This window comes from Phocoena sinus, chromosome 3, assembly GCF_008692025.1.
Source record: "Phocoena sinus isolate mPhoSin1 chromosome 3, mPhoSin1.pri, whole genome shotgun sequence".
In the NCBI taxonomy this organism is placed as follows: domain Eukaryota; kingdom Metazoa; phylum Chordata; class Mammalia; order Artiodactyla; family Phocoenidae; genus Phocoena; species Phocoena sinus.
The window spans coordinates 147,136,161-147,151,595 of record NC_045765.1 but is presented as its reverse complement, the minus strand read 5'-3'; the positions used below and the strand labels follow the sequence as shown (position 1 = coordinate 147,151,595).

Sequence of the window (15,435 nt, the reverse complement as noted above, 5' to 3'; positions counted from 1 at the left end):
AAAGGTAGCTCAATATCAGTAGATATATTTGTAAATATACAATATTAACAGGGTGAAGGAGAAAAACTATACATTCATGTCAAGAAACCTTGAAAAATTATCAATAAAGTTCAATTTACATTCCTGATTCAAAATTACTTAGTAAACTAAGGGAGGGTTGACATTTCTAACATTACAAAGAAATAAGGATCTCAAATAAAAGGCTAAAAAAAAAATAAATAAAAGGCTATACCACCGTGCTAACAGACTTTACATACTAGAAACATTTCCAAAGCAATTAAAACATAACATGCATGTAAAGTATTATTTCTTTTATTCCATAATTATTCTAGGAGTATCAACCAACTAAATTAGGAAAGAGATTGGTAGATATGATTCCAAGCCAAGAGAATCACATGAAAACAATTACTACAAATAAAGGAATGCAGTCAGGTGGTGGGTTACAAAATTAATATATTTAACATATATAAACAATAACCAGAAAATGGTATTTTAAAAAACTCTAAAAGATAAATACCTAGGCACAAACAACTATGCTCAGAACCCATTCAAATCTAAATAAGTGTGTAACATTCATTCCAATAAGTAGGACATCCCATAAAGAAGAGTCAGTATTATAAAAGTGATGACATTCCACCAATTACTAATTCAATACAGTGCTACTTAAAAATCATCAAGAGAACCGGAGAAACTGAACAAAACGGTAGTCAAGTTCTTTCAGAAAAAGAAGCATGAGAAAACCACCACCCCCCAAAAAATCTTCTGTGTAAGATGGTGTTTATAATGAATAGCAGAGAATGAAGAGGGAAGACTTCTGATGAAGAGGACTATCAGAATTTTAAAACACACTATGAAGCTTTAAAAATTACGAGTTTGGTACTAGAAAAGACCGAGCAATGAAAGAGGGCTGCAGAAGTAGGCCTGCAAAAAAGGAACTTTGGTTTGTGACAGGGTTTCTCTTCCTCAGTGCTACTGATAACCAGTTTTGACAACCAAAGTTATCCCCAAACATTGCCAAACGTCCCCTAGAGGGCAAAACTGATGGTGGCTGAGAACCACTGGTTTATGATAATGGTGATATTTCAAAGTGGGGGTTGGGAGAACAAACATCACTACTAAATAAAATGTTAAATGGTACTGGAATAATTGGTAATTGGTCTGGAAAAACATAGCTGGATCCACCTTTAATCCATGTATGATTTTTAAATTAATTTTTAATTATACAAGTAATAAAATATATACTTCATCCTAGTAAAATCCAAACATTACAGATCTCTACCAATCTCACTACTCACTACTGAGAGACAACCACTGTTGTAATATGAAATAGATCCTTCCAGGAGGTTTGCTATGTATTACGACTAAACAACTAAATAAACAAGCAAGCAAGCATTTGTAGAAAATATAATATGATGGGGGGAAAAAAGCTCTAGAAGAAAGCATGTGTGAATAATTTATAACCTAAAATATGAAAGAATCTTATAAGCAGAAATAAAACCGTTAAGTCATAAAACATTAATGGATTAGAATATGCAAAGATATTAAAGCTTTTATAAAACAGCAAAAGTTAAGTTGAAAAGCAGATGAACAACTGGAAAAAATTATTTTTTAATACAGATAAGAGTTAATTTTTATAGTTATAAATTGAGAAAACGAATAATAAAGGAACTGGCAGTTAAGAGAAAAAGAATTACAAATGCCAATAATCACGTAAAGAAATCTAAATAAAAAATGAGACACCATTTTTTTTAACCTATCATGTTAAAGAAGCATGATGATATCCCAAAGTTAGCGAGGGTGTGAAGGAAATGATCAGTTCAACGATTTTTGGAAGTTTTAAATGATCTACCTTTCTGGTAACAATCAACACATGTCCTTTGACCTTGGAATTCTATAGCAATTGACCCTAGCCATTTATCACTTGTATATAATACTCATAAAAGCCTGATAACAATACAATGAAAATTTAATAGGAAAAGACTGCAAACAATGCAACTGTCCATTAAATGGATACCAGTTAAATAAAATACTGCATGTCCATACAAAGGCAACACCATATAGTCAATACAGCTCTCAAAGAGCTCCAAGATGCATTTTGTTGAGAAAGATGCAAACAATGTAAACAGCATGACCCACTCCAGTGTTAAAAAAAAGAATTGATAACCCTGGCTATTCAACTCTCTCTAACCCAACTCTGGAATCAGTAGTTTCAGTTATATTTCTGAATGAATCCCTCTCTATCTGAATTCTTGTAGGAACCCAAACGGTTCAATATCAAAGAGATTTATGTACATAAATAATAACAGGAACATACATGGGACTTCCTTGGTGGCGCAGTGGTTAAAACTCCATGCTCCCAATGCAGGGGGCCTGGGTTCGATCCCTGGTCAGGGAACTAGATCCTACATGCATGTTGCAACTAAGAGTTCACACGCCACAATTAAGGAGTCCACGTGATGCAACTAAGGAGCTGGCGTGCTGCAACTAAGGAGCCGGCAAGCCCCAACTAAGGAGCCCGCTTGCCACAACTAAGACCCAGCACAACCAAATAAATAAATATTTTTTTAAAAAAGGAACATACACGATATATATGCATGCATTTTTTTCCCCTAGGAAAAAAACACAACAAACTGTGTCAAGATGGCTTGCCTTTAAATGACGAGAAGACTTTCATTTCTACTTCATGCCTTTCTGCATTATTTGAATTTCCTAATTTTATGCATTTTTGAATAATGTATATTTCTAAATCTTAAAAATTCCTTTTACATTATTTTGTTAAAACGTCAACAAAACCTTGCATAGGTAGATTAATAGCTCACTTTTAGTTTTCTTTGTACCTTTATGTATGTACAACTCATAATCGGTCCTATTTTAAAGAAAGTAATAAACACTGTGAGAAGAGTTAAAAAAAAAAAGGAGAGGAAAATACAGAAAGAAAATCAAGTGGAATTCTCAGAAAATTAAGACCCCAGGATTTCTCACTAGAAGAAAAAAACTACATTTAGGAAACGAAAAGAAAGTTGATAATTAGATGTAAGATGAGTCTATTAAAAAACTGCATAAATATTTCCTATATGCTTATTTTTCACACCATACAATTACATATTACTCACCCAGCTTGGAAAATCAGACCAAGTTGGAACTCGCTGACAGAGGTCCCGAAGAATACGTATGATAATCACACAGGACTGCAGACCATTAGCTCTAGCCTTGAGAGCAACACAAAAACCAACTGAATTAATCTTAGAAATACTGAAAGTATCCCTTGATGAAAAAAAAGTTAAAATACCACTGTTCAATGGAAGCTCAGATAAAAATAAAACAAAAATAACCACGCTTAAAATTGGATTCAATGAGCTGCCATTTACAGCAATATTTTATGCCAGGGTTAGTATTTAAAAGCTGATATTTTAGGTCAAAGTAAACAGATTATACAAGAATAATTGTTCTTGATCCCCTGTGAACCTTGACCTGTGTTCATTTAAAACAGTAAACTTCAAAAAAAAGTCTGCCTACATTAGAAATAAAAGAAAAAGTAAAGAGCTAAAAAGTTTGTCTAGGGACTGAAAGATTAAGGAAATCTGTTTGGTTTCCTTTCTGTGCCTTTGCATAACTGCAAAGTCACTAAACCAAACAGCTGCTTCCTCACCTTTCATTCCCTACACTTATTAACTTAGAGAAAGAGGGGGGGAAAAATCTTAAAACTATACACAAAGCTTTAAACACATATTCCATTATTTAAAGCAAAGTTAATCTGCAGCCTTATGGAATATAATATATGTACACAAACTTGTGATGTTCCTAAACAAGTCAACTTTAAATATAGCCACTAAAAATAAAAATAAAAAAACCCAAACTACAAAACACCCCCAAAACCTGAGTTTATTGTCAAATTAATAGTAACTGCAATATGCAGATCTTCATACCCAGCTTTCTATGTTAACATTTTCTGATATTTAATTTAAAATAGTATTGCTTGGGCAATCTTTTGAAATGTTTAAACACAGTTAAACATGTTGTACTGAACTACTCTCTCATAAGGCTACAAGAAAAAAGTAAAATGATGTTCCGAACCTGGAACCACTTAGCGTGGCGTAGAGCAGCCAGAGCGTCAAGGCATTTTTGCCTGTCCAAGACGTCCGGTGGGTCTTTCACCATACCCGAGGTTACATCTAAAATGGATTGAATTGGCAAAATGCAGTGAGGAATGGGTGTTTGACCAGGTGAGCAAGACACTTCCTTAAAGTAGCATCAGTGTCACATGAGCCATTTGAGAGTCTGTCAACACTTTAAAGTACCCAGGGAGTTATTTTCAACAAATTCACATAATCTAATATGAAGATCAAGATGAGAATTAAACTCTTTATTTTAGAAATATAATAAATAATTTCTGCAAATATAAACCCTACCCACCAAAATAAAATCAAAAGGAAGGATTACTGGACACAGCGCACCAGCACAAAGACGACAAGACAAAAGGGAACACAAAAATCCACCTTAATAAATGAGAATGTACAATAAACTATTGAGTTTGTTCAGTATTTTAAATGGTCATAAGTTATTCTGGGGCTAATATGTCAAAGAACTAACAATAAATATGGGATGATCAATGAAGTAATAATCATAGAAAAAAATAAAGAGCCAAAAATAGGCATTTCTAAGAGTTCAATGACTTCTCTTCCACAAGAGAATTTTAGCTTTAAGAGTTAAGGGAATATGAAATGCCCTTTAAAATTCAAAGTTCCCATGAAGTATTTCAAAGAATAATTGGAGAGAAACAATGAGTAAAGTAGAAAAGGGCAATAGGAACTAACATGGTTAAATAGAATAAGTATAGAAATAGAACAGATGCAGTAAGCAGAATGGTTTGATAATATATATGTAGAATCTTTTAAGTTGCAAAGTCAGTTATAATAACTGATTTCATGTATTAAAACATAAATGAGCTATATAAAACTTAAGAAAATCTGAACCTAAATCAGGACAGGAAGTTAACTTTTCATTCATAAAAGGCCAGCTTTACGTTCATCTAAAACATATCTGTAAACTGTGTATAAAAGTTGCTAATCAAATTTGCTAATCAAACTATTCATAGGTATAAGTCAATCTAATTCACAACACTTGGTGATTTTAAAATATTTTCTAAATATAGGAAAATTACATACCAGGCAAGTAAGCTACTGAAAACAGTCTTCTAGATAAAAAGCACCAAAATTATGGGACATTTAGGATATAATTTTATAAATCATTGAGGGCACCAAATGAATATGTGGGACAAAAGATGAAATATACGATAAAAGAAAACATGAAGATGATTTTACTTTAAGAGTACTATTGCAACGCTGGGCAAATTATTTGATTGTCTATTTTTATATGAGCATTCAGAAATCTTAAAAGATATCTGTCCTTATTTTGAGTAGATGACATATTAAAAAGCATATTTAAAAAGTAATAAAGAATTCCATCCCTTGTCTGGGCTTTTTATTCTTAGTTCCTACTCCTTACATAATCAGATGGCACAGATTTTCAGAATACATATTAGAAGGGAATTTTACAGATAATCAAACACTGTGTGGCATTCTGAAAATGAACACTGAAAGAGGAATGTGGGTACTAAAAAGAAAAGTATCAAGTCAGAAATGGTAGTAATTTTAAAAAACTAATAAACAATCTCAAAACCTGAAAAACCAACTACTGAATCCAGAAATATAATGAACATAAGAAATGGGCTATTCTGAGAGAAGGAAAAGGAACACAGGAAAGCACAGCTAATTAAAGAAGTAAAAAAAAGCGAGAAACAACAACAACAAAAAACCACTCCCCAAAGCAAGGTTACAGAACATGCTGAAGAACCCTTTCCATGTCCCTTGTTTATTTACATTATCTGCTAAAGCTAAAATGCAAATAGGTGATAATGTGCAATCTCTTTCTAAAAGTTTCTGAATTTTTAATGTTAATTCATGTTTTAATTTCCTCCAATATGGAAGAAGTTTTCCTTTTGCACACAAGCATTCATAACTTTGGAAATTTAAATTAATGATACAATTTCAAAGATGCCAAGACACCTATTGCAATTTAAAAACAACTTAAGAGCTATAAGTAGGAAATTTCTGTCAAATTTAGAGTGTGGATTTTTGCACCCATTCTATATTTCAAGTGGATTAACCCCTTAGATATATTGTACTAAGATCATACTTTCTTCCTAACACCCAGTTAACAAAACAAAACCAGTTATTTAAAAGAAAGCAAATTCTTACCCTACAAAAGTGTGTTTCATAAATTTTAAGGGGTTAATCACCAGTTAGAAGACATGCTGTGTCCACACTATTTTATGATTAAAAGTTAATGGGAATATATTAATTTAAATTAACATGGTTATGTAAAATATGTAATCCACCCAACAATTTAAAAACTAGTGTGAACACTGCTCAATTCTAGGAGAGACAAAGACAAAACAAACAAAACAGCCACACAAAGGACAATAAATGCCAGACTCTGCATCCAAAATCCCTCCTTAATCAAATGGCAGGTGTGACACTGAGCTTTTGAAAACCTTGGTCAAAAATCCTTCCGATGTCTTGGCAGCAACCCCTGACAGGAATCAATTCCCTCTGCTAGAAGGCTTTGGACCGGGCCTGATAAGCTAAAGGTGGAAAAAAACACACACAATACTTGACTTGCTACAGAAGAGACGCTGTAGCAAGGGTTAGAGCATTTTGTACATTTCAAGCTTCAAGTCAATTAAATGTTTACTTAATGTTTAACTGTCAAACACAGTAACATAAAATAGATCTGTAATGTGTTTAACAGTTATTTGGGCAATTTAATCATCTCCTTTAAATAATTTTTGGTTATCAAACAGGACCATTACGCATTAAGAGGCTACCACAACTATGCGCAAGTCGCCAGTCTCACGATTTACAAGTGCTCTTCCGGCAAAGCCTTCCTTACCCCTGTACTAACTCCCCAAAGCAAGCTATAGGCTTTAAATGATTTTAAGACACAGAGCATTCAGAGCTGCAGTGAGAGAGAATACATACCGTTATTCTGCAGCAATCTTCATAATGAAGCTAAAGACATGATTTACTGCAGTTATCTGCAGCAAAGAACACTATCAATGTTTCTACACTTTTTGCACATCCAACTTTTCAGCTCAGTGTCTTGAAGTAAAATCTTTCAATTTTGGACTGACCACTTCTCTCACCATAATATTTATGAAATTCAGAACAATAACTCAAGTCTGGGTCAGACAAAAATATAATTTTGTTTCCTTTAGAAGGGATAGATTATTAAAGACTACTACAAATATGATACTATTAACTTTAGACTTTTGCAACAAAATAAAATTACTTGATACTGCACCAATTTAAGCAAGCCTAAATATAACTGGACAAGATGTGCTCTGAAATAAAGTCAAATGGTTATATGAGTATAATTTCATATGAAATACAGCAACTATTATTTATAACATAATCTCGAAGATTTCTTTTTCAAATCCTAAGAGTCATATGCTGCATATGAATTGACCAGATTGACTCAGGAACTGTTTTTCCAGCAATATCCACAGCCAGACCTTGAGTGGGAACTCATGCTCATATAAAAGATCCTCTACACAAACCCCATTTATTTTTAAGATGCAAAGCTTACACAACATACAAGTCCTGATATATGGTGTATATATAATGTATGCAAAGTTAGACATGTCTCCCAATGATCACATTTTTAGTAAAAATCATCTTTTCCTGGGTTGTGGAAAGCCCAGTGCCTTAAAAAAAAATTGCTTTGCTGTAAGAAAACAAATTTAAAGGGACAGTAATTGAGAGCCTACTTATGCTATTAGACAAATTAATTTTAAGTATTCTTTTCTCCTTTATCTGTATCACAAAGAAATATTAGTGTAGACTATAACTCCATATCAACAAATTAAGATGTACAAAAACAACATGAAAGGAAACAAAGTAAATTTTATCTGACCCATAAAACAACAGAACCAACATACGGCAGACACTGACCATGCTTTTTGGCTTAAAAGCTTTGGAAGCTTTGAAAATGTTACACAATAGTCCCTAAAGCAACATTGCTGGCACCAGCAGGATTTCATATTCTACAATTGTAAAGTAAGTTTAAAAACCCTGAATTGTGCTATAACTCACTAGCTATGCCAACACCATTTAGTTTTCAATATCTCTAGTATAATAGTAGGGTCAGATGCCCAAATCTACGTGCATTAGGATGCTCTGCATTTATGAAAACGCTTCAAACCAAAGAGGAACCTCAGAGAACCAGAAATATTTACCTCAGGACAAGCCAAATCCATGATTACATATATAACAATGCCTCTTAAACTGTGTTATGAATATTTAACCAATTTTATTTATGGAACTCTCTTGTCTTTTTTTAAGACAAGAACAAGAACTTAACAGAAGTTAAATTTGTGGCCCCTCACTAGCAACATTTCTTTAATTTGTTCATGGGTCAACTATGCTGGTAAGAATAATTTTGAACTTTTTTTTTTTTCCAGAAATCTGAGGTTAGCAAGAAAAGAAAAAAAAAATCAAGAAAATCAATAATACCATGAGTGTTTTATATAAAAGTACATTGCTAAAAAGACATTAATAAAAGATCTGGGAAATGATCTTAAGCAAAACTGGTTGCTATATAAGTCAAATCTACCAAATTCATATGTAATGCCAGCATGTTGCCTTCTAGGGCTTAATGCCATCTTAAAGAGTAGGCAAATGGGAAAAAAAAGTTAAAAAAAGTAGAATGTTTAATGGCTTTCCAACCTCCTTCCCTCATGTTCTCTTCTCGAATAATTGGAGACGTCAGGGTGATAGTGACTTGCATTTTGGGTTCCACACATGAGTTCAAAATTATTGCCGCTTCAGAAATTGCACATTTTATGTCATACTTCTCAGGACTTATAACCTATGTAATGAAGAGTACAGGAAATTAGATGGACCTTTTAACATTATCAAACAAAGCAGTTTCACTATGGCTCTTTCATTTTCTCACTACCTTAACCATTTTATAAGGACTAGATCATATATTACTCCCCCCAAGAAGCCTTGTAATACATGCAAATATTATAAATCTCTTGCTCCTCTTTCCTTTTAGAATTTTGTTGAACTAATATTTACCATTACTTCTATCATATGAGTTATTTGTATGTGTGTATGTCTCTCTTAGATGGTGAGTTCTTGGATAAAAGAAACACTGCCCTATTTATTACCGTACCTTCCTAATAGCATCTTGGGTAGTTAAGTACTTGCAGAATATGAATGAGACTAAAATAGATATCTGAAACTAACAGGAGCCATAATTCAAACATTCCCAGTGTACCTTGTCTGTGAACTCAACAGATCTACATTTTATCAGGGAGCAGAAAGTCCTGATCAACAGAAGAAAAACCAGGATTCACTGCAATTCAGTACACATGAAATAAGTCTCAGGATATATGAACAAATGAAGACTCCATAGAAGTTACACGGAGTGTTTACAGCATAGTATCTAGGTTCAAATCCTAGCTCTGCTACTTTACTAATGATATGAAGATGGGCAAATTATTTAACTCCCCTTTACCTGTTTTTATAAAATAGGGACAGTAATTTTATCTAACCTATAGGATTGTTGGAAGAATAAATGAATTAACTATATAAAGCACTTAAAACAGTGCCTGGTACATAGTAAGAATTATATAAACGTTAACTATGACAATGATGATGACGATAATAAATCCTATTTCTCTTGCTTATCCACTTGTACAATAAGTACATAGAATGATTTGGAAAGAGTATGCTGCTTTTAGTGTAATTGTTAATTATTTAGTTAGGATATAGTATTTTCTGCTTTGTAGTTTTTTGGGGCTGTGCTGGGTCTTCATTGCTGTGCGCGGGCTTTCTCTAGTTGCGGTGAGTGGGGGCTATTCTTCCTTGTGGTGTGCGGGCTTCTCACTGCTGTGGCTTCTCTTGCTGCAGAGCACAGGCTCCAGGCACGTGGGCTTCAGTAGTAGCAACATGCGGGCTCAGAAGTCGTGGCTTGCGGACTCTAGAGCGCAGGCTGAGTAGATGTGGCACACGGGCTTAGTTGCTCTGCAGCATGTGGGATCTTCCCAGACCACAGCTCGAACCATGTCCCCTGCACTGGTAGGTGGATTCTTAACCACCACGCCACCAGGGAAGCCCCCCTGCTTTGTAGATTTACTAAATACCACAATTTAGGATCAAGATGTTTCTTGCAAATTATATAATTTTTTCCAAGTCCTCAAACCTCTTCTGAGTCTCCTCCCCTTCCTTGCTCTAGCAGCCTCAACAAAGGGTAACAAGTAGACACACAATGACAATTCTCTTGGCTCCTAACACTTAAAAAGACTTATCTACAATAAGAAACTTCACATCTGGAACAATGGTAATATAAAGCAAACAACAGTAAGTGCCACAGTTGTCAGAGCTCAAGTTTTTTTTTTTTTTTTTTTTTTTTTTTTGCCGTACGTGGGCTGCTCACTGTTGTGGCCTCTCCCGTTGCGGAGCACAGGCTCCGGACGCACAGGCTCAGTGGCCATGGCTCATGGGCCCAGCCCCTCCGCGGCCTGTGGGATCTTCCCGGACTGGGGCACGAACCTGTGTCCCCTGCATCAGCAGGTGGACTCTCAACCACTGCGCCACCAGGGGAGCCCAGAGCTCAAGTTTAATAGCATGCTTCACTATCCCTTTTGGTATCGGTTGCTCTGCTGTGGTCAGGTACTATTTATTCTGACATTACTGTGGAATACATATTACCAATGAAATGTCAATTCTTGGATTTCAAATATCTAAATAAGTTTTATACATTAAATTATTCAAGAAATCTTTATTTTAAATCCTAGTCTGTGATTCTGACAAGATACTATATAAAAATTCAAACTTAAAAAAGTTTTTTTTGTAGGACCAAAAGGGGATATTCTACTAATTGTGCATTGCCACAATTTGCTGAAGAGAGACAGTGAGAGCTAAGACCTACGACTATAACACGTAGAAAACTGAAAGTAATCATAATAAAACTGGGGAAATTCAAATCAGAAAGAGTCTCTATTTTAGTTACTATACTTTATTAAAAACATATATTCAACTAAATAGGCAAGAAGTTCATGAATTTTAAAAATTTAAGCTTGCTTTATATACATGGGCTTTGTTTAAAAAACAAAACAAAACAAAAAACCCCCATTTTTCTCCTAAAGTCTCATCTCTTAATGATTCAACTCTTGGAAAAAAGAACAGGAAGAGGACATGTGCTACAAATTTATATTTTAAAATAAATTAGCAAGATGGCTTCATGCCAAAGAGGAGCACTATAAAACCTAAAAAGACAAAGTAGAAAACAGTTCTACCAATTTGTACAATCAAGGAAAAAATTCAATTTGGAAAGTCAAACCAAAACTTTAAAGGCAGGCTTAAGATTAAGCTGAAGCACAGTTAGTCCTGCCAAAAACTTTTGAACCAGACAAGGGGTAAAAATGAACATTTCCATAATACTTACAGCAAGCTGCTTGGGTAGGTTTTCTGCAATACGGCTTAATAATGTCTTTGAAGGTTTCTCTGAGCACAGCAAAACAAGGTTGACATTTCTATCTCCTCGGAGAAGTAATCCTTTTGCCAATACTCCCACTCTCAAAACTCCTTTTAAAGCTCTGCAGTGAAATCAAGTTATATTATGACATTTCCCTTCTCAACCAGAACCACGATAATCTCTCAACACACAATAGTAAATGAAATAACTTTTACACCGTTAAAATTCTCAATCAACTACAGTATAAAAACATTCAATATTTTTAGAAGTATCCTTCACTTAGATAAGAAATATGGATAAATTAATAAATCAAGAGCTAAGTTCTCACAAGGACAACTGCAACGCAAAGGCCATTAACACTTTTCTGCGTCTCACTTTACAAATTAGAACAAAAGTCATGTTCAATATATACAAAGATATTTCCAAATGGTTAAGGGGAAAATGAAAAGTTATAGATCATAATGCAAACTTGATATGAAAGATGTTGCTAAAGCTTGAGCTTATTCACTTATGGGTCAATGTGTTAAGGAAAAATAAGCTGCTAAAACAAAGAGTAAACAGATGCAACAGATAAATAAAGACTGAATAGCAGCTAAATGCAATTGAAAACTATGAAGGCTGCTTTGAAAACAGACTTGAAATAGTTTTATATAAATTTAAATAAAATGAGTAAAATTACAAGGTTGGAGACTGTATGAAATTCTGTTATTTTTCATTTCAGCAAAAAACAGCTGAATACATTAAATATCTAACACAAGCATAACACACGTAGACTGACAACAGAGAGTTTTCAGTCTTTGTAACTTTTATTTCAAGTATAAGAAGTCCACATAAGGGAAACCAAAATTAAACAAAAGTAAAAAACTCTGAAAACACACCTGTCTTTACCTCCCTCTTTCTTATCATCTCCCTCTTTGCTCTTGCTCTTCTCATGCTCAGACAAGCTGTCTGAAACAAGTTTTAAAGCACGTTCAGTGATAGAAACAATTTTCTGAACTGCCTGTAACTCCTCTTCAGTTGGATAAATGGTTGCATGTTTTGTCATTACATAACGATCATCAGATGAGTCAGGACGACGTAAGGGCTGGAGAAGACAAAAAAGATAACTTCATTAAAAAAACAATGCTTCCCAAGCAAAAGTAAATTATTATTTTTCAAATATACATATGTTTGTCACACCTTTCCAATAAAAAAAGTCAATTATGCAAAATGTCCATTTAAAGCTATCTTCTCCCTTTTTTTCCATCTCAGTAAAAACCAACATGTAAACTATGGAAAGTTACACTATCAAAAATGAGTATGCATCTATGTATATATGCATTCTTTGCCTCAGAACAAGTAAAATTATAATACACACCATCTAAGGTTATAAAAATACTTTCTACTCAACTTTAACAACCAGTGATTCTGAAATGTTTTGCTTTTAATAAAACAAGTTTCACAAATACTTATTCTATGGAAAGACAAATGAGAAAGAATAGTTTAAGAGCAGGAATTTGTTGCTGTTTCCTTCTAAGTGCCCTCTAGAACACAGAACGAAGAATAAAAACATCTTGTTTTCTGCAGTCTGAACTTATATGAAATATTCCTCATAACCCAGGTATGTCTTCTTTTATTTTTTTGCAGTACGTGGGCCTCTCACTGTTGTGGCCTCTCCCGTTGCGGAGCACAGGCTCCGGACATGCAGGCTCAGCGGCCATGGCTCATGGGCCCAGCCGCTCCACGGCATGTGGGATCTTCCCGTACCGGGGCACGAACCCGTGTCCCCTGCATCGGCAGGCGGACTCTCAACCACTGCGCCACCAGGGAAGCCCAGTATGTCTTCTTTTATCTAGCTTCCACAGAACACAAACTCTCAAGATGCAGCTCTTGCCTACAGTTCTCCTAATACATCCACTGTGTGCTCATCTTGGACCATTTACTTACCCCTTGTCCTGCACTTAATTTAGAAGTAGTGGTAGGGTTTTTTTTTCATTATTTGAAAAGGGAAAAAAGACTCTAAACCACTGGTAATGGGAAGATAAGAATAATTCTGAAAGCAAAGCAACTGCCTTCAAAATTAGTTGTTCTTGACAATCTAAAGAACAAAGGCAAGAAAATCTCTTATGTGAAAGAAGCATTGGCAAAAGAAACTCTGCTCCCTTAACTCATAGTGAAAGTAAGAAAGATGCATGGAAATTCTATGAAGTCCTCATAAATAAGGACACGAGTTGAGAACCTGTAATAAAAGGAGGGAAAATTCTAAATCAGATGAAAAACTTATATTGAGACTTGGATATTATTAAGTCTAAAAATTAGCTCCCCAAACTGTTATCTTCCAATGCTGAGCCAGTCTTACACTTTCACCCCCTATGTAAACAAAGTGGACACTCACTGCAGGCCCCTGTGGCTGAGGAGGCATGCCTGGTCGGACTCCCAGGAGGCCTAGTGGGCCTGGGGGACCATGAGGATAGCCTCCGTCAGGCATTCGGCGGCGATCATCCCAATGATGCTGTTCTTCCTCCATTCTTCTCCAGTACATGTCCTCTTCATAACGTCTGAAACATAGAGAATGATACTGTAAGTCTATAAGAAAAGTACAACCCAAGAATTTAAATCAATAATGATATAAAAAGCAATTTAAAAAATAGCCCAAATCAGTCTAGCTTACATCTCTTTTCTCCTACTGTATCTGATTACCTTTATTTACTTTAACTAGCAGTAAATGGAAGTGAATCCCAGTGAAAAGAGAAAATAAGTAAACAAAGATAAAAGCAAAACAAAATTTCACAGCCTGAAGACAGGGTTGAAAGAACAAGCACCAGATACCTCAGAGTTCCTTCTAACCTCTCCCTCTTTATAGGAGACTGTAAACTTAAATGCCTACCTAATGTGGCCAGACCAACAATGTGTGTGAGTGAAAGACTCAAAGCATACATTCAGAAATTTTCTTCATGTCTCCAAAGAAATGTGCTCTCTCCTATTTTTTTCTAAGAGAGAACTTCTGAAGACTACCTTTAATTTCCTCAACCGATACAGGCAGAGAGACAAAGACACTTCTCTACAATGAGGAAAAACAACTGAGATAAATGGCAACTCACATCGTGTTTCACTTTTGGGGACATGTTAAGGGTGGCAGGAACTATGGTAAAGAAGAAAGCACATGCTCTGAGCCACAGCACAGCTATTAATTATTGCCATAAGGGAATACAGATGGTAATCCCAAGGTCATCAGCATTTTTGTGAAATCTCATGGTCTTTAAGTGTTGGTTCATGTTGGTATCCAAAAAATACCATGTGTACCAAATGAAACACCCACGGACTGAACTTGGACTGTGGGCAGCTAGTGTGTAGCCTGTGTGAAGCCTCTGCTTTAATAGTCAACATTTTCAGAATCTAATTTCTTTTTTACCATGTGACTCTCTCCTTCTCAGTTCTATCTTCGCTTTCAGCTTCAAACTAGGATACCAATAACTCCCAAGGTAGTCCTGTCTTTATAGCAAATTTTTGTAACAATTAAGTTTTTAACCAGACAAATCTGTTTAACACAAAACATAAGAAAGAAGTATGTTTCTCAAGTAGCACTGTAGAAACCACCAATTTCTTCAGTCGGGAATAAGCAGTGCTTTTTAGGTCATCCCACTAAGGACAGGAAGAACCATACTTCTATGTTATTTAGGTCTTGAGCTTGAAGGCTCTGGAAAACCATGTTCATTCCAGTACTGAATACTTGGTTATTACTAAAGATGTTTAAGTTAAATAAGGGCAGGGACCTTTATCCATTGTTTACCAATTCATACTTGGTGTCTAACACACTACGTGCTTCTTCCTGGCAAACTGTAAGTGCTTAATAAATATTTGATATAACAATAAAAGAGGAAGTAACTGTGTAATCTAGGTATAGAGAAAAAT

The 15,435-nt window shown here is 34.8% G+C and overlaps 1 protein-coding gene across 7 annotated transcripts in view; it reads right to left on the bottom strand.

Moving 5' to 3' along the window:
• The window catches only part of ZFR (zinc finger RNA binding protein), a 75,383-nt gene that overhangs the window by 19,123 nt on the left and 40,825 nt on the right, over positions 1 to 15,435 (bottom strand). For 5 of the 7 annotated variants that reach the window (XM_032626192.1, XM_032626191.1, XM_032626193.1 and 2 more), the window contains 6 exons: positions 13,919 to 14,081; positions 12,423 to 12,628; positions 11,515 to 11,665; positions 8,787 to 8,928; positions 4,075 to 4,172; positions 3,114 to 3,209 (listed from right to left, as the gene is read on the bottom strand). In XM_032626192.1, coding sequence (XP_032482083.1) covers positions 3,114 to 3,209; positions 4,075 to 4,172; positions 8,787 to 8,928; positions 11,515 to 11,665; positions 12,423 to 12,628; positions 13,919 to 14,081 — 856 coding nt within the window. The remainder of the gene's footprint in view (positions 1 to 3,113; positions 3,210 to 4,074; positions 4,173 to 8,786; positions 8,929 to 11,514; positions 11,666 to 12,422; positions 12,629 to 13,918; positions 14,082 to 15,435) is intronic. The other 2 variants (XR_004349135.1, XR_004349136.1) reach the window with 1 other exon arrangement.